Source organism: Armigeres subalbatus, chromosome 2 (genome assembly GCF_024139115.2).
Source record: "Armigeres subalbatus isolate Guangzhou_Male chromosome 2, GZ_Asu_2, whole genome shotgun sequence".
NCBI lineage: Eukaryota > Metazoa > Arthropoda > Insecta > Diptera > Culicidae > Armigeres > Armigeres subalbatus.
The window spans coordinates 266,532,997-266,553,763 of NC_085140.1; the positions used below are offsets into that span (position 1 = coordinate 266,532,997).

Genomic DNA, 20,767 nt, shown 5'->3' on the forward strand with positions numbered 1-20,767 from the left:
GGCTCCTCTTCTCCTACCACGCGCTTATTTCTCTCTAGTTGGATGTGCGTAGAAGTGAGTGGAGACGCGTGGTTCATCACTAGTTGGCATCGCTAGGGCGTTTTGCGTTAAATGTTTCATTCAAAAGTGTCGCAATTTTGCTTTGCTTCATGTACCTCCAACATGATGAATATGAAGGAATGCCGAAAAGATAATGTGTCCACTTTGCCCAATAAATTTTCATCAATGCAATCTAACACAACTTGTTGCAAAACACGATTTCTTTTACCTTTTACCGTAGTATGTCATTGATTGGACAAACGTACAATTCGCGCTAAATAAAATAGTCATTTGTATATTTCTTGAATAATATGAAGTTCTGCATTTGCCTTTTGGCAATATAACACAACTTGGATACTCTGCGATACTGGAAAAAGGAAATAAAACATCCGAAAGGGTCGGAGGGTATGATTTCATTGACTTCGCATATATTTCCGGCGACTGATGACGGTCCAGCTAAAGTGCGTGAATAGTGAGTATGATGCTACACTTCGAATGGGTGTAGAAGATGAGCGAGATTTTCAAATTAGTGCTTGTACCATACGCAAGTGAGAATTGCATTGGTGGAATGAGCACAACTCTGCGCCCCCTTGGGCTATTCGAAACGAGATGAGGAGAAACTGCATCTGCATCCCCATTTGTGATTAAGTGCGCTGTACGGGAAATAGAAGGGTTGCATGTGGCAAAACGGCTTTCCAGAACGTACTGCAACGGATGCATCTGGAAGAGCCTGTGGGTGGTGCACCCTTCGCTGGATGCTACACCACATCCACTCGTGAGTGGAAATCGATGTTTGTGCCTACAACGCAGCTTACGTTGACGTGGCCAGTGGAATGAGAAATTGGAAGGCAGCATGGTTGTTCTCCCTCCCAATCAACCCAGGGTGGATACCGCCGAGGGTGAATCGATTCATACATGCCATGTCTACATTCGGGAGTGCCAAACGTAAAAAGAAATACCAAGCTCGATACAGATAATATATTATTCTACGCTCATTGCCTACGATTGAACTACAGCACAGGAAGGCCGACATGGGACCATGGGGAAACGGGTGCGTGAGATGGGATGAGTTCAATACATATAATCTCCATCAACCACCCACTATTCGGACATGTCCTCAATTCCGCTGTCACCCCCTTGTCACTGTACCCAAAAGCAACCCTCGCAAAATATAATCACTCTCGTCTTCTGAAACTTTAGCCTTTATAAGAATTTCCCAACCCCTCGAGTGTTACCCAAAACTCCTTTCCTTGAGCCTCACTCCCACGGCGACGGACCCACCCATCACCCCGCTCCGGCGTGCCGCCATCCCCGTAGCAACTATTCTTCGGTCCTTCCAACTTTTCGTCTTACAGGGATATCATCAGCAGTATCAAGAAGAAAACCTTGGTCCCCTCGTTGTTTTTTTTTTCTTCGTTGACGCTGTCGGTCGCCTTCTGCTTGGTCCTTTGCTTCTGCAGGTCTGCTCCCTTGTCATATCCCCAGGTCTTCTTTCTTCGGCTTAAGATTAATTAATTTTTATATTTTCAGCCATCAGACAGCAGGAAAAAGGATCGCTCGAAAAGGGTATCTGTAATGGGACTTGCCAGGACGGAGCCGGCAAATGCGGGTGCTACGGAAGTGCCGAACGGCTCTCTCATTGGGGCTCCAACCGAGAAGCGAGATAAGAAAATGAGAAAAACGGTGCGGGGTGGGCCTGAGGAGGAGGAAAAACTTAGATGAGGAAGCTGGAGGAAAATTCGATTCGGACTTTTTTTTGACGTTGGCTGCCGGCTGCTTTTACCGTTTATTCCAGAGGTTCGCAACTTCAGTACGGATGGTGAAAATGTGAGGTAATGTTTTCAAAACCTTTTTGTTTATTACAATAAGCAAACATGTAAAATGTGAGTAGTTTTGAGAAAATGTTCATTTCTTACGAATGGCAACTATTAGTTATCTGTATGTAAATCAGTCCGAATAAATGACTTGGTATACAAATATAAACAATTGATAGAATAATCATTGGCGTAACTACAGGGGGGCTAGGGGGGGCTATAGCCCCACCTAGGATCTGGCTAGCCCCCCCTAGAAAATTTGTTACTTTGTATAAGTATTGCTCATATCTAGTCCACTGATTAACTCATATGTGACCAGATTTAGTCACACTGGAGTTGTGCAACTATTTTTGCCTGATATGTGCTGCTCGGGAGAAAAGATGTGTTAAATGTTCCTATGTGTTAACAAATGCTCTTATAAGTTAATTTGTTGCAATTTTTTTTAACTAAATTGAAAATTAACGACCAATAAGTTATAATGGGATGTAAAACTGATTTTTTTTAAATCATCCTAGAAGTTATTCTAACAGAAAAGAAAGGTTAGTTTGTTGTGGTCAGATCGCCGTTTGAAAGCTCGTAGGGATTGCCAGGCCAATAATTGAAAGCTGGCGAAAAGAGTTTAACTAACTAATTTATCCAATATTTAATTTATAATGTATTCTAGGTTCGAAGCAAATCAAAAAAATCAGGATCGTGCTTCACATTCTATTTACGGCGAGCGCAACACCTATGGTTTTCTGAACCTATCAAGGATTTTGGGAATCCTACGAATTTTTTTGATTTTTGTAACAGGGCTGAGTGTCGATGAACATCGTTTGAAATACTTAAGTCGTCCATTGATATTTGTTAGACCAACTTGCGAACAATATACATCAGTTGAATCGAGCGAAAATGGTAAACTTTCTGTGTTATGAGTGTTGAAATAGAAAAGTTTAAAAAAAGTTAGCCCCCCCTAGAATTTTTCATTAGTTACGCCAATGAGAATAATGATGTTTCAACTACAAGTTAAATAGAATAATTGACACTGCAATAATCACACCAATTGAAGAGTTAAATTTTTGTTTTTTTATAATCCACCGATGACCCGTGACGCCACATGGCATGACAATCGCTGTAATGGCAACCCTCCTTGGGTTCGTTATCCATCCAGCAGTTTGTCCCCCAGACCATCGGGATCCAACTTTTATATTTCTTCGAATGTGGATGGTTGGGATCAAGAAGAAAACCCTCTTTCCTGTTTCTCCTGTAAAGGTTCCTTAGTTCACTGCTGCCGATGCCGATGCTGTTGTCGACCAATTTTCATCCCCTTCTGCCCAACCAAGGAACGACCAACGCCAGCACTAGAAAGTCTTGGAGGAACCGAAGGGAATGAGCCCAAACGGGAAACAGTGTGTACATCAGCATCACCGCCAGCAGCCAAGCCGTAGAAGGGACGGAACGTTCCTCGGTGTGTATTTTTTTCTGCCTTCCTGCTTGACTGCACACTGGCACCGTTCGGTCCCCGTAGAGCCGGGAGGAGCGACACACACAAACGGTAGAAGCGGCGTGGATGCTTGCTGCTGTGGCGTTTCTGCGGTGGGAGGGTTCCTTCCTCATTTCTTGTTGGCGCTCAAACTGTCAAGAATTAAAAAAGATAGATGACATGGCAGAGGACCGGAGGTGTCCTTTCCAGGGCCAGGTCCAGCCAGAGGGGCGTAAGGAGACGATGGAAACGACCAAATAGCTTTTTTCGGGGTAGGTTGAAATGAGGCTGCGAGGAGATTGGAAGTTAGACTTCTGGCTGTGGGTGTGTTTTTTTTTTGCTTCTCGGGAAACAAGCGAACCTTTTCTTGAGTTCATCGGTAGGAGGAACCGTATATTTGGTCTAATGGTTCGAGAATGGTATTGATTTTCAGTGATTTTTTTCCGTGAGATTTTGTGCTGCTGGTGGTTTTCGAAGTTTCGAATACTTTTGATTTTTGAAGGTTCAACGATAATGCCATCGAAGTCAAATAACGAGGGTTAGGAGCAAGGAGATATGAGTAAAAAAAACCTTATAAATAAAGAAGTACCATTTTTATTTCTTACAAATTATTACATTTGTTTTGCTAAAAATATTCAACTAAATCTACAAAACTCAGCATTCATAAACATCATAGATTGTCTCAAGTTGAATGTCACGAGAGCAACATTAAACCCCTCAATATAAGTACACAAGAAAACATAACTGTTAGTTTATAAAACAAACTGTTGTATTGGTCAAAGGTTTCAAAACAACTCGTGCAGATTCTTTGGATATTTTCACACGAGTGTTTACTGCTTGAATACTACTAACAGACAAGTCCAAACTTTTTTATTTAATTTTCATATTCTTGGGCGAGTCCAAGATTTGAATTTGAAACAATTTCAATGAAAAGTTTATTGTAAAACTCTGGACAGCAGTGTATGTCTAGCAGATGTTGTTTATGATAGTGTTCTTCTTTCTTGTTTGTTAGCATATAGTAGGTAGTTATTAACTGTGAGGTCACAAGCCATATTACAATGTATGCATTCGTATAAATAACATAATGCTAATACAGTGTTGACCCGATTTTGTCACTCCCCGATTTTATCACGTTTTCGACCCGATTTTATAACGTCCCGATTTTATAACGTCCCGATTTTATCACGTTTTCGACCCGATTTTGTCACCCCAAAAAATTTTGTCATTCTTTTTATTTTTGTAAATAATACCACAAACAACATTAATTTTCATGAAATAACTTTCACCAAAAGATATTTTAGTTACTAGATAAAGATTGTCGCTTCGGCTCCCTTTGTTCTGCTGTCCGAAACATGTGTGGTACCAAGCTGTCAAATCGTATGGATTTTCCTTCTTTGACATTTATCTCCCCTATCCTCGCCAGCAAAAGATGTTCCGGACAGCGACGACAGCGACAATCTTTATCTAGTAACTAAAATATCTTTTCTTTCACCGCCTGCAGTTTATTATGAACGACTTCTGAGTACCTGGGAAATATTCTGTAAGCAATTTCGACAAGGAATAACGGGTACCGTTCACGCATTTGGCCTTTCCAAGTCATAAAATGATTCATATTTGTCGAATGAATTAAAAAATTGGAAATATTTTTTTTTCAATTTTGTCACATACCCTGTTTTATCACCCCAAAGTTCACCAGGGGGGGTGATAAGATCGGAATATTACTGTATTTATGATGACACTCTTATGCTTAGCGTAGCCAAGACTTTTTTTTTTTTTAGGATCACGAATGTTAGTTTGGAACATGGCACAGCAAGTCTCTCTGCTTGCGATAGAAAAATCTACGAAGAACTATGTCCCCACAACTTTAAAGTCGTGGGGCTGCAGGAAGTTTAATGGTCCCGTCCCGGAAGGTGTGAAAAATCTGGTACAACCAACGAGCTGGAATTTGTGTATTTGCTGTATTTTGGCAACGAGTTATCCGTTTTAGTTATTCGTGTCGCTATACTAATAAATATATGAATGCTAAAATAGTGTGATTGTTATCTGTTCATCTAATGTGTGAAAATAGGGAAGTCCATTGAGAAAGCTACTTTATTGGGCAAAAGAAAAAAAACTCTGCCTGCCTGTCTAAGTGGTTGCTAAAACCGAACTAAAGTTATTTTTCATACAAGTCTATTGCGTTTATCAGTTGAAGAGTGCATGAATCTAGGGTAATGCAACTAAGATATGCTTGATCGTTATACACTATTTTAAAGAAGCAGTGATAAATATCTCTCTACAAAACGATGTATTATCGCTGAATTTTTGATTAATTTGCATGACGAGCCAACGTTACATCCTAGACTATCATCTTACATCTTGTTGGCCTACTGACCGGTGATCGGGCCATATAGTTTGCTTACCGTATCGATACCGAGAGCAAACGAGACACAATACAAATGAATCATTTGTTTGAGAAACTGCATATATCCATTTTACACAATTTCGACAAAACAACAAAAAACTATTTTTGAACAAATTGGCATCGAATCTTTCAATTTCTTCGATATAGATCAATAGTTTTTGGCAAAACTCAACAGCCTGGGGCACTTCCAGTGCAAAAAACTGTAGTCAGTTCTCCATAATTGCTCTTCAAAGTGCGTGCACATTAGGGTGGACCACACTTATATAAAAAATTCAAAATCATTTTTTCAAGACGTATTTCCCCTGAAAATTAAGTTTTTTGCTTCCAGAAGCTACTGTACAAATTTCAGCCAGATCCGTCAAGTCTAAGTGGATGCTCAACGAGCGTGAAGTTTATATGGGATAAATCGACTAAATATATGGGAAAATGCATACTTTCCACTTTTTTACTCTAGGTGGCACTGAGATTGAATGACCATCTCGCTCATTAATGACATTTACTATATTTATTTTATTATATTATATCCACCTTAGTGCACATGTAGTAAGTAAAATTACCATTTATGCATTCGTATATCTTGAGGCTACCACCATAATACACGATGCCCAGGGAAGTCGAGACAATTTCCAAACCGAAAATTGTCTAAGTTGGCACCGGGTATCGAACTCAGTCACCCTCAGTAGGTCTTGCTTTATAGCCGCGCATCTTACCGCTAGGCTAATGAGGGCCCCTAGTCAATTCAGAAGAAGATTGACTCAGACCGAAAAACAAAATTGACGATCCAATACGAGCTTGTATCTGTGGTGACATATTCTAGGAGCTGACGAGTGCGTGTTGAGTAAAAATAATCATATTGACTCACAAGCTGGCGTGACAGCGATAACATGATCGATCGCGCGAATCACATTCTTAGACTTCTCCAATAATTACTTTTAACATTTATCCAAGAATTTCTTCGGAATTTATTTAAGAGATTCCTTTGGGAAATTACTCCGAAAATAGCAGTTTCTTGAAAAATTCCTTCAAATATTCCTTCAAAAATTCATAAAAAAAATTGTTCCAGCATTTCACCCAGGAATTTGTTCAGAATATCCATTAGGAATTCCTTCATAAATTGCTTGAATAATTCCTCAGAATTTTTGTTAGAGAATTCTTTCAGAAGTTCTTTCGGCAATTATTTCAGGATTTTCCAAAATAAATTCTTCCTCCTATTTCTTAGGATATTCCTGCGGTATTTTTTTTCGGAAACTCTAGGAAGAAATTCTTGGAATTTCAACGAAAATTCCTTTAGGATTTTCATCAAAATCTCCTTTAGGAGTCCCTACAGAAATTCTATTGGAAGTTCTTTCGGACATACTTCGGGGAATTCCTTTAGATCATTTCCAGATATTTCTATGGATATTCGGAAATTTCGTGTGTAATTCTTTGGAGAATCTTACCGACCAGTTAGTCATAACAATTGTTTTTTATTCATATATTTATTTGGTAGGCACTCTGTGTTCTTAACCGTTACTGTGCCGTGATCTACTGTGGTATTCTGCTGTACAGAATCCACACAGAATCTATTTTTAGACATCCATTATTTGTTATTGTTGTCGTTGCCAGTCCATCTTGTCGTGAGTCCATTATTGTGTCCGTGTGTCCATGTTATGTATCCAATGATCGTTGCTTTGTAAGGTTGCCATTAATCCAGGTTACGTTGGAGAAATGCCTCCGAGAAGAACAAGTTGTCAGTCGTCATCAGGCAGCCGTGACGGTAAGGCGCGTGCCCCAAAACGGATCTGGCTGCGGACCCGGCGACTGACGAGGGTATGGTGGAGGGGCTGGGAATCGAACCCATGACCATTCGCGTATAAGGCGAACGTGTAGCCAACTACGCTACGGGACCCCCCTGTAACAAAATTTTATCAGAATTATATTAATACTAGTTGACCCGGCAGACGTTGTCCTGCATAGTAGTGTGCATTCCGAACTGCCCATGCAAAGTTCGGATAGGAATCACAATTTTAGTTATTCACGGTTTGCTCAACCTTACTCGTAATTTTCCCATTAGGAAATATCATATAAACCCGTCGGAATCTATAACGAATGTTTCTGCTGAAGAAATGAAAAAAAATCCATCCAGCCGTTTTCGAGTTATGTGGATACGAACACAGACCATTTCATTTTTATATATAAGATGTGTTACAAATAACAATACCTGTAATAATTTTGTTATAAATTCTCTGTCAAAAATGGAGGAAAGAATATTTCATGATCGTCATAACATGTGTTATGTTTATTTTTACCAAAAAAAAACAAATTGTGTTATTTTATCTACTAATGGTACATGTTTTATAATAACCGCTGTTATAAAAATAACTGTTGTAACAGAATAACAAGTTCTGATATAAATCTGTTACTATCTACTGGTCAGGTCCTCGCATCTTCATCCAAAAATTCTTTTAGGAATCCACAAAACAACTTGTAAGAATGCCTTCAGAAATTTCGTTTGGAAATTCTTTGAGCATTTCATTCCTCAAAAATTAAATTAGGATTTTCATCTGAAACTATTTTATTCTTTAATGAATTTTAGATAGAATTCTTCCAATAAAATTTCCAGAAGTACTACTGCAATAATTTGGGAAATAATTCCTTAAGAAATTTCATATGGTTTTACTAGAGGTATTGTCTTGAGGGGATTTCCCGGAAAAAACTTTCGAAGAAATTTCTGGAGAAATCTACAAAGACATTTCCGAAAGATTTATCGAAAGGTTTCTGAAGGAAATGCCAACAAAAAATCCGAACAGATTTCTGAAACAATTCCTTGATGAACTTTCGGAGGAACTCTCAAAGGGATTTCGAAAGAACTTTCAAAGGAATTTACGATGGAATGTCTAATGTACTTTCCCAAGAAATGCCTAAACAGGATTTCCTCTAGGATTTCCTTCTAAAATTCTTCCAAGAATTCACTCAGAAGTTTCCCCGTAAGTTATAAAACTCCGACTCCGAGGGTAAAATTGGAAAAAAATGGAAAAAAAGGATCGAGCATAGAGGGGATAGACTATTAAGGTGGATAGAAGTGATTTCAAGAAACCGTAGTAAAGCAAAGTGCAGAAAAAATCGCCATTTTTATTGCCCGGTTTTGCCGAAGCTCATGCCCTATCGCCCTCCCTCCGTTGAACTGCGAAGGACACTTCATCCAACCTAGCGCTTGATAGTGGCCAGCTATTCGTTCGACGATCATTGCTGGTGTACTCTCTGGGCTGGCACATCGCCGATAAGTCAAGCCATCGGTTGCAGACTGCTTCCCGTCCGACGACTCTTTCAATAATTCCGCCATTGCTGGCACCCCGTTGGTATAGGGCCATTACCGGCATCAAGTCTAGTCCGTAACCCGTCCAACGATCTGCGACGAACTTGCACGCCTGCCGCCATTGCATTGCGGGCGTCCCCTCTGGACTGGCCCGGGCCAACACCAGTTGAAGCTCTCCGCAGCAGGACTAGATCCCGTCAAACGTCCTCTGCAACGACCGCGATTGCTTCCCATCATCACTGGCATTATCCCGTTTATCCGTTTATCGACCACTGCGATCTCGAATCGAGCGCTCGGGGAAGTTCGCTACATGGCCGAATCCTGACTAATACGGTGGCCGTTTCAACGCCAAAGTCGATCGTCGTCTGCCTTATACGACTCGTCTGTAGGATCAGCCAGAACGGCACCGTGGCAAGTACTAAAGGAAAACTATGTTTCGGAGATCACTCTTCCCAAGTAAGCATGTCACTGTCACCCATATGGGCATAATAAACTCCTCAATCGATCGCAAGCTATCCAGCCCTAACCATCAACCCAAAACAAATATGAAAATACATGAAGTTAAGATGAATTAAACAGTCGGTGATGATCCGCCACATACCTCTACAAAGGTTTGAGCTAGACGATTGATCTTTTAGCACAGATAACAGATATTGAAGCAAGAACAAATTTTATTGACCTTTAGTGTAACCTTTAGAACTGATATACTCACTACCATCATCTACTCAACTGATTGCGGAAGTACATAAGGCTATCTGACGTTAATCATCTTTCTCTTGCATGCGCACAAACGGGATAGGATTTGTTTTCCCACGGAAACGCTCCTGAAGCGTTTCCCTATGAAAACGAATCCTATCCTTTCCGTGCACATGTTTTCCCACTCCCATCTTCAATACGTAAAATACAACATAATACTTTTCACCAGTGCTGAATCTGAAGTCGATTGTATAGCATAAGTAAGCAAATGATTCTTCGATTGTATCACCACTATGTGCGTTATGGTTCTCTCAATCCGTGCTTTTGAAAATTGACTGAAAAAGCACGTGGTTTCCAAGATGGCCGATTTATGGCTTGGTTATATAACCACCTTAAAGGTTAGCCTTATGCTACGTTTAGACTATAGATAGTGGAATATATAGATGAGCGAAGATAAATCCTCTGTCTCCAAACGAAATGTCAAACGTGTCTCCAAACGAGCATGACGTCACAATTTAAATGAAAATGTTAAGGGCTGTGACGTCATATGCGCGTCAACTTTTGGCAAGTCAATTGAATTCAATTGAGTTGTTCAATTCACTTGCCCTGTCAAAACGTAGTATTAGGGTGCGGCCAGAGTAGACGCGAAGTGCGATGCGAAGCGTCCATACGATTTGACAGCTCCTTATTAAATATTGATTATTAGTCCTTTGCGTGCAGTTTTCGCGCGACGTCGTGTAGACGCGTCTACTTGTGATGTGATAATTTATTGTGTCGCTAGCACTCAATTGTATTCCGACTTCCGACGTTTTACTTCCGAACTTACTTCCGACATCATGAACGTCAGAACAAAATTAAAAAATTGCTACCAACAAAAGAGCGTTCGGATGTGTTAAAATTGACTTCCGAACTTCAACTTGGTGCCAGCGACGTTGTCAGCGACAAAACAAACTCGATTTTGTGGCAGATAACACCGTGCAGTGCTGCATATTTATTTTTCCGTGTGAATCTCGTCGGAAGTGGGCCTTGCTGCCAGTTCATCAGCGTCATATAAACAGTTTTGGGCTAAATGCACAATATTTACTGTTCATTTTGAAATAACTTGGAATGTCGCCGTTACCCTCCTGTGCAGAATCAGCGTCATCAAAAAATGCTACTTTAAGGCTCCCCCAAACCTAAGCGATTTCATCACCGCGACGGCGACAACAAGTCGCCACGATTCCATCGTTGGGTCGCTGCAGACAATGTTCTATATACGCTTCCATACCAACCATAGACGATGTTATTATATAGAGACACGCGGAGAGAATAAAAGCAATTCTGGCTTCACGGCCAGCAGACAAAAATATCCTGTTGTGATAAAAATTTGTAAAAACTTGAAGTGACTCTCAGTATGAGCAGTTATTTCGTTTGCTCCAACCATATATCCTGCCACGTTCAGCACCATTGCCATATATATGTACCAGTATATACTGCAACGACGAATATGATGAAATGCAGTAATAATCTTGGTATAAGAATTCCAAAAACAGCTTAATTTAATTAACTTTTCAAACTTTTTCATATTTTGTAAAATGTTGATTACAATGCTTATCTCGCATTTAGCACCGATAGATAATGTTTGTTTACTTTGCTCGTTTGGTTCCGCGTTTGACGGTTCGTTTTGGTACTTTCGGCTTCACTCTGCGCGGGTCTCTATCTATAAACAACGTCTCTGATACCAACGACGACAGAATCGCTGTCGCCAAGCGATAGAATCGTGTCGCGTCGCGTGTGTTTGGGAGAACCTTTACGCTAATGTCGTTTCGCATGCAAGAGTATCCCAGCACCATCGTGTTGTTAAAATGAGATGAACAAAAAACAGTTTTTGTTTTGATGAAAATGCTCTCATCACTGTGTATGTAGGAGATTCCTCGGAAATTTTCCATACAATCTGTGTTTTACCAAGTTAAAAAGTTCCGTGCACCCGTGTGTAATATTTGTATGAAAATGTTCTGAAAAATGACATGAGAGACGGCATGTTTACTGGATGTGTTATAAAGCATGTAGAGGCAAAACCGATAGATGCAGCAGAGCCAAAACTCTTAAAAATGATTATTTTGTTTAGGAATCATCACTAATCTTGCAGTGAAGAGGAATGATTTTCCATTGTTCCTAAAGAATATCGAAGAAGAAGTCACCAAGTGAAATGTTCAGCTATTGGTCTATTAATTGTTTTATTGATTTACGAATTCTTGCTTCTGTATACGCATGCTCACTAATTGTACATTGATCCAAAATATTTCATTGTTCAATTAAAACAGTATTTTTTATTAATTTTTTACAAAAATCACTGATTTAATGTTTTTGTGTCTTTCCCCAGAGTACGGAAAATTCGTCTAACGATTCCTATAAATGCTCAATTTTTATTTAAAATGCTACAAAGTTTCTCTATCAAATGATGAACTCAATTACCGAATATTCCATTACAGGAGTGTCTAATTTCCTGACAAGTATGTATAAGAGCGAAACAAAACATATTTAAAATCTTGATATATATAAAATTACCAGATTGTTATACTAATTAATTTATTATACAAATTTTGAATTAAAACTCAACGGTTCTGTACACTTTTTATGTAACATTTGAATATGAATCTAGCTATTTTGTAAATACCACAATTTCGTATAAAGTTCTTATAGAGAAATAGCAGAACGTATCCAGCGTTGGTCGAGTTTTTCGTTAAACTTTCCGTTCTAGTCGATATGTTAGTTAATGAGTTGATTGCGAAACCGTACTCTAGATCAATTTTTGAGCCATCGCATTGGGTTTCCTCACAGCTCGCCCTAATATTATATTTTGACTAGAGCTTTAAATATTCTAATGTTTTTGGTGAAGCTCATCGGCATCCTTCGTAATATATTCATATTCGGCTGAACTCTGTCAAATTCCGATCGAATATCTGTCAGTGAGTTGGAGTTCCGCAAGGAAGCAATATCGGATCCCTCCTATTTTTGCTATATGTTAATGATATTGGTAATTTACCATTGAAAGGTATTCCAAAACTATTTGCAGACGATACAGCACTATTTTATCCAAATCCCAATTTGTCATACATTGTTTCTTGTATAAGTTACGACATGAACTTGCTTATGAGTTATTTTAATACAAATTTACTTATTATTACAAATTTAATTAATCTATCTAAAACTAAATACATGCTGTTCCATTCACCGAGAAAAAAAATCCTCTGCACAGTAATCCGTCAGTTGGGTCTACATAGTTAGAGAAAGTGAAAAGCTATACTGTCATGGAAAGATCATTTAGAGCAAACTCGGAGTAAAGTTGCTTCATTATGCGGTTTGATGTATCGAGTCAAAAACTACGTACCAAGAAGCGCTCTTCTGAAGTATTACTATGGCTGTATACACTCACTCATGCAATATCTAATCATAGCTTGGGGTCATGCTAGTAAATCAAATTTACAAAAAAATACAAGTTTTGCAAAATAGATGTCTGAAAATTATTTACCAGCTACCACGACTTTACCCTACTGTTCAACTTTATACTGATTTGCCACACAATATCCTACCGCTACGTGGGCTATACAAATTACAGACATGCTTGTTTATCCACGGCGTGTTGAAAAATGCAAATACACATTAGAATCTCAACAAAACAAAACAAACAAAACAACATTCCCATCATGACTGCTTGTAATGTGACAGGTGACCGGGAACCCGCCACATTTTCATTTGGTCTCTTGAAAATCTTTGTTAGGAGCAGTTGTTCAAATTTTGCATGGTCTCTAAAAAAAATCTTTAGGATTTAGAAATCGTCCTGCAGAATGCATACGGGTGTCAATCCACAACGATAATTTGTATACAGCAGCGGTTCTCAACCTGGGGTACATGTACCCCTAGGGGTACCTTCGCTTGCCGAGAGGGGTACCTCGGACAAGAATGCGTAATGGCGGATGTATTACAATTCCAATAAAAAAGAAAATTCAATGATAAAGTTTTGATAATTGTATATTTTTTTATTCTCAAACTTTGTATTGTACATAATATGTATGGCAATTAGTAAATCAAAGACTTTTGAATCCTGCCCAACTAGCAAAGTGTATGAAGTCTGTGGGACAAAAGGTCGGACAAAAGGAGACAAAATGTTGAATAAGATGTTAGGAATATGCATAAAAGCCGAAAAGTACAGTAGCTTCCTTGCAAGCGGCTTGAAATCCTCCTTCTAAGTGTGTCGGAAGCCTACTTCCATGCAGCTCGAAAGTTCCACTAGGTTACGAAGCCTCCTTTCAAAATACTCCGGAGCCTCCTCTCAAAAGGCTCTGAAACTTCCTTTCAAAAGGCTCTGAAACTTCCTTTAAAGAGGCCGAGAAGCCTTATTTTGAGTGGGTCCAAAGCTGCCTTTCAAGAGGCTCAGAAGCCACCTTTCAAGAGGCTCTGAAGCCTCCTTCCAAGATGCATCAAAGCCTCCTTTTAAGATGCTCGAAAGCCTCTTTTCAAAAAGCTCGGAAAGCTTCTTTTAAGTAGTTTCGAAGCCTCATTTCAAGAAACTCCAAAACCTCTTTTCAAGAGGCTCGGAAGCCTCCTTTCAAGAGGTTTGGTATCCTACTCTAAGGGACTCGAAAGCCTCCTTCAAGAGGTTCGGAATCCCACTCTAAGGGGCTCGCAAGTCTCATCTCAAGCCTCGTTTCCTCCTTTTAAGAGTCACGGAAAACTCCTTTAGGGTTAGGGTTAGAAGCCTCCTTTCAAGAGGTTTAAAAGCCTTATTTCAAGAGGCTTAGAAGCCTCATTTCAAGAGACTTAGAAGATTCCTTCCAAGAGGCTTAGAAACCTTCTTTCAAGGGGCTCGGAAGCCTCCTTCCAAGGGACTCGAAAGCCTGCTTCCAAGAAGCTTGGAAGTCGCCTTTCAAGTGGCTTGGAAGCATGTTTTCAAGAGGCTGGGAAGCCTCCTTTCAAGAAGCTTGGAAGCCTCTTTTCAAGAGGCATGGAAGCCTACTTTCAAGAGGCTCGGAAGCCTCAAAAGTCCTCAAAGTCTTGTAGGAAGCATGTATATAAACTTAATTTGAATTGAAAAAATTCACGGAATAACTAAAACTTCAGACAACTTTTTGGAGAGCCCTATATTCCTTTATTTTTCAGGTCCGTTTTTCCTTTATCTTCTGAGTTACGCTTATTTTCATTTACAGCGAAAAAAATAGGGGGTACCTCAATAAATGCAAAGGATTGAAGGGGTACCTCTCAAGAAAAAGGTTGAGAACCGCTGGAATACAGGATCTATACTAAAAAATACGCTAGAACAAAACGACTTTGGTTCTCGATAAAACAGAGGGGAATCAAGTCTCTTCACCTTCCTCTATATATAAACACTGCTGATGCAAAGACGAATCATTCAACGGAAGCGTAATGGGAATCGGATAAACTTTCGTGAGTTATATGGCTTCAACGGCAATGCAAAATCATTTTTATGTATACAGATCAGAGAAAATCTCAATAATAATCAACTTGGCACCATTTAACTTTAACTTTCACGCTATTCAACTAGGAATGCTCTGCAATCATTCGTTTTTGAATACTTCATTCAAAGGTGAGAAGTGATGATAGAAATGATCAATCGTTGTATAGACAATGGAGTCTTAGCAGTTTATGTTAAAAATCATTTGGGTGTAAATATCAATGAACCGGTTTTTTAAATATCTGAGAAATTTAATTGTTTTTCCCCTTGCTATTATGTGCAATAAATTACACATTTGTGACCGACATGAAGGTTACGCATTACCCCAGTCTCTGGTAAATAGAACCATATCCATTCTGCAGCAATTACCACCCAAAACTGTTAACAACTTAGAACGTTTCGATAAGCTTACACACTTCAAAGTCCTTTAGTTATCAATAATTCTTCACACCTAACCACCCCAGGCAAAAACATTTCCCACAATTGCACTCACCTTGCTGTTGTGCAGCATTGCGGTTGCCTTTCTTTTCGCTGCCATCCCGAAACAACCGTGTCGCCGTACAGATATTCCGCGTGCAATTTCAGACGATTTACGATTTCACACGAGACCAAGTGGAAAACAAAACACGGAAAGTGGATGACACGTGCACGTTATTGCCGTTGTTGATGGTTTTCCCGCGACGGCACAGCACAGAAAAATGCACGAAAATCATTCATGAATTCCCGCCACCGGAGCACAGAACACCAATGCCAATCGCGTCAATTGAGGAAGCACCGTTGAACGTTGTTGTATTTACGATGTTATTTTTTTATTCCAGGGAGAAAAAAGAAAAACGAAATAGTTGATAGTTGGTTGGATCACTTTTTATGAATTAGATAAAACACACTGTTCATTGTTGATTGTGAAACAGTCTTCTCTCTGATTCCAGTTAAAACTCACTCATTGGTATTGTACACACTTTGGACTGGGCTTCCTACACTGTGAGACTGGGCTGAACCAAAAAGTTTGGAATAGCAAACCGAACCGCACTCGACGACGAGCAAAACAGCACAAACGCTCTACCAGGACCAACCAACGACTATTATTATCCTTGAAGGAAAAATGTAAGATGGAATGCGCCCTCGCCTTCTTGAGTTCGGGGGGAGGCTTCTGTGCTGTTGCTACTGCTAAAGATCTTCTCCGGATTGCCTTCCTTTCGGGTGGCTCTCGGTCTCTCTCACTGCTAGTCAAGCAGGAAGCACCACCACCAGACCAAGCACACCAGCGATCCAAGTCCCGACTTCTTCTCGGGGTGGTTGTTCGGCTTCTTGCTGCGGAGAAACCCCTTTTCTGTTGATTAGAGGGTGGTAGCAAGATTACTAAGCGACTCCTTGGCCTCAGAATCTTCGCTCGAGTTCCGAATGGGGTAACGGAGTGTGGTGGTATTCCTTAAAAGCTTCTTAGAAATCCATCCAAGCAAATCATCAAATGAAGAGAACGGTTCCTCTATGTAGCAGCTCAGATCCTCCTAAATCCTTCCGGAGCGCCGTTTTCCGATGTCACTACTCGCCGAATACTAAGTTTTGACTGACCAAAACATCGTTGCTGCACCCTCTATACATAGGGACAGCCAAAGCAGGACCACTTCCCTCGTCTAAGCCACCGCACATCGCCTGAATTTGCCGCGGGGGTGGAGAAGGGTACGCTTTCTCTTATGTACCAAAAAAAGTTTTTTCCGCCGTACGCTGCTTCCTTCCCGAGATAGCAGCAGGACTGTACGGAGCGAGCTCTTGCATTATGTATTGCTAAGGCCGTTCGTACGAACCATCAGCTACCTCACAAAAATCCCTTTTCTGCCTTTCCCATCCCACACTGGAACACCGACCGCCGGCCGTCGTCGGGGCACGTGGAATGGGATGCGAATGACACCCCCTCATCCAATCACTCACCCAACGCCAACGGCAGCGGCGGCAATGATGAGGACGCCAACGACGACGACGACCGACAACGGGGATGAAGACAACGATGCGATGGTTTGGCAACGGCCCTTCTTACTTCGCGCGCGCGAGGAAAACTCTTCGTAGCAGAAATGGTGGGATTATGCTGCTCCGGGTATGCAACCCTCACCGTGCGGACTCGGTCTTGCATCTCGGAGGCCCTTCACATAGCGGTGCGGCTCGTTTCAATCATCGCCAGTACGGTGGCTGCTTCTGTTTTGATACCGTGAGTGAACGAAGTACAATGGGCAATTGGATGGTCATAATAAATGTGTGTAAAAATTTAATGAACGAGCTGATATAGATTGATTTAGTAACGCATGGGTCTTGCATGGCTCGTTAAGCGTTCGCAAATTGGGGTACCATGGATACCATGGATTTAACTGATTCTACGTGCTTAATGATCAGTAGATGATCCTGCTTTGCTTGCGTTGCGTTGGAATTCTATTAACCCTTATGCGGCCGACGGGGTACCCGTGTTCCTTTTTCAAATTCAAGTGGTGATATTTCAATGAATTTTTATAGCTGAAAGCTGAAACTCGGTGACATCTAAGAACTCCATAAAATGTAGCATCTGTGAGAAAATCACGTTGATACAGTGAGGAGGGACGTGGGGAGGGGCATCTGATTTTTTTTACCACGTGGATGGCCGACAGGGTACCCGTGTTCCCATAAATTGATATTTTCCTAACTTTAACAATTTTCAACCGATTTAGATAATTTTGACAGTTTTGGAAACAGAAACTCATATACTTTTTGCCCATTGTCAAGGTTCACAACTTTTGTCCATGGTTATACAAGAAATCTTTGAAATAAGGCATAAGTGTCTACACACGTAACCGAAGGACTATCAACCAGTTTCAAATATATTACATGCTCATTGCGCTTCTTAGAATAGTCGGTGTTCAGAGTATATATTCTGGGTCTCCAAAAACCCCTGGAGTAAGGCCAAAGACATCCAAAAAAATCCCAGGAATAAGATCTTATGGTCTGCTAACGTAACCAAAGGTCTATCGTGTAAATTCAAAAACGGTACATGCTCTTTATGGTGCTTAGCATATAATGCTTTCAAAGTATATGTTTCGGGTTATCCAATGACCTATTCTTAAAACATGTTTGCATTCCAATTAGTTCTTGTTGCTGTCATTGATTCCAGGCAGTCTACGAACTCCATACAGTCAAGGTCTTCGGATCAATCTCGTAATGGAGGCAGTTAACGAAGAATAAACAAGTTGCGTGACCCCTTCTTGGTATATGTTTATATTCTAAGTAGTTCTTGTTGTTGTCGTGGGCTCCAGGTAGTCTACGAACTCCATAGAGTTAAGGTCTTCGGATCAATCTCCGTGATGGAGGCAGTTATCGGAGAATAAACAAGTTGCATAACCCCTTCTTGGTATATGTTTGTATTCCAAGTAGTTCCTGTTGTTGTCGTGAGTATCAGGTAGTCTACAAACTCCACACAGTCAAGGTCTTCGAATCAATCTCCGTAATGGAGGCAGTTATCGTAGAATAAACAAGTTGTGTGACCCCTTCTTGGCATATGTTTGTATTCCAAGTAGTTCTGGTTGTTGTCGTGGGCCCTAGGCAGTCTACGAACTTCATAGATTCAAGGTCGGTGGATCAACCTCCGTAATGGAGGCAGTTATTGAAGAATAAACAAGTTGTGTGACCCCTTCTTGGAATATGTTTGTGTTTCATGTAGTTATTGTTGTTGTCGTGAGTTCCAGGTAGTCTACGAACTCCATACAGTCAAGGTCTTCGGATCAATCTCCGTAATGGAGGCAGTTATCGAAGAATAAACAAGTTGCGTGACCCCTTCTTGGTATATGTGTGTATTCCAAGTAGTTCTTGTTGTTGTCGAGGACTCCAGGTAGTCTACGAACTCCATAGAGTCAAGGTCTGGGGATCGGCCTCGCTAACGGAGGCAGCGTTTGAAGAATAAACAAGTTTTGTGACCCCTTCTTGATATATGTTTGTATTCCAAGTAGTTCTTGTTGTTGTCGTTGGCTCCAGGTAGTCTACGAACTCCTTAGATTCAAGGTCGGTGGACCAACCTCCGTAATGGATGCAGTTATTGAAGAATAAACAAGTTGTGTGACCCCTTCTTGGAATATGTTTGTATTTCATGTAGTTATTGTTGTTGTCGTGAGTTCCAGGTAGTCTACGAACTCCATACAGTCAAGATCTTCTGATCTATCTCCGTAATGGAGGCAGTTATCGAAGAATAAACATGTTGCGTGACCCCTTATTGGTATATGTGTGTATTCCAAGTAGTTCTTGTTGTTGTCGAGGACTCCAGGTAGTCTACGAACTCCATAGAGTCAAGGTATGGGGTTCGACCTTGGTAACGGAGGCAGTTATTGGAGAATAAACAAGTTGTGTGACGCCTTCATGGTATTTGTTTGTAATCTAAGTTCTTCTTGTTGTCATTGGTTCCAGGTATCCCACGAACTCCATAGAGTCAAGGTCTGTGGATCAATCTTCGTAATGGAGGCAGTTATTGGATAATAAACAAGTTGTGTGACCCCTTCTTGGTATATGTTTGTATTCCATGTAGTTCTTGTTGTTGTCGTGAGTTCCAGGTAGTCTACGATTTCCATACAGTCATGTTTGTATTCCAAGTAGTTCTTGTTGTTGTCGTGGGCTCCAGGTAGTCTACGAACTCCATAGAGTCAAGGTCGATGGATCAACCTCCGTAACGGATGCAGTTATTGAAGAACAACTGGGAGGGACGGAAGGTTGCTACTTACTTACTTATGGATCCTGTACACCTCCGGTGGTGCAAAGGGCCGACTTGAAAGATCTCCATCCTGAGCGATGCCCGGCTATCGCTTTAACCTGTTGCCAGGTTAGATTTCGGTCGACTTCTTTTATTTCTTTATTGAGGCTTCGCCGCCATGAGCCTCTGGGTCTGCCTCTGCTGCGATGTCCCGCTGGGTTCCAGTCTAATGCTTGTTTACAGATTTCGTTTCCGCCCCTACGTAGAGTGTGGCCGACCCAGCCCCACTTCCGATCCCGAATTTCTGTTTCTATCGGCCTCTGGTGATAACGACGATGGAGCTCGTTGTTTGAGATCCAGTTGTGAGGCCACCAGGCCCGAATTATATACCGCAGGCATCTGTTAATGAACACCTGCAGCCGTTGAGTGTTCTCTACTGATACACACCATGTTTCGCTAGCGTATAACAGCACAGATTTCACGTTAGAGTTGAAAATTCGTATTTTGGTGCGTTCACTTATCTGCCTGTTTTTCCAGATATTTCTTAAACTCGCAAAGGCAGCCCTTGCTTTCTTGATCCTTGCGCCTATGTCGATCTTGGTACCGCCGTCTGACGCCATTTGGCTACCAAGATATTGGAAGCTTTCAACATTCTCCACTGGTTGCCCGGCTACTGTGAAACTGGAAGGAGTCACCGTGTTTACATCCAACGATTTGGTTTTGCTGACGTTGATGACTAAACCTGCCGAGGAGGAGCGATCGGCAAGGTCGTTGAGCTTACTCTGCATATTAGAGCGCCGTTGCGCGAGTAGTGCAACGTCATCCGCCAATTCGAAGTCGTTTAGGTGCTCCATGGTTATAGGCTGCCATAACAGCCCGCGGTTTGGTTCACGGTCAATCGCATCTACC

At 40.9% G+C, this 20,767-nt stretch overlaps 1 protein-coding gene across 8 annotated transcripts in view; it reads right to left on the reverse strand.

The window, feature by feature from the left end:
* LOC134212187 (nucleolar protein 4-like) overlaps positions 1 to 16,725 on the reverse strand; it is a 39,342-nt gene extending 22,617 nt beyond the window's left edge. For 2 of the 8 annotated variants that reach the window (XM_062689824.1, XM_062689821.1), the window contains exon 1: positions 15,656 to 16,043. In XM_062689824.1, coding sequence (XP_062545808.1) covers positions 15,656 to 15,700 — 45 coding nt within the window. In that variant the 5' untranslated portion in view covers positions 15,701 to 16,043. The other 6 variants (XM_062689825.1, XM_062689826.1, XM_062689828.1 and 3 more) reach the window with 5 other exon arrangements.
* Positions 16,726 to 20,767: the final 4,042 nt, after the last annotated feature.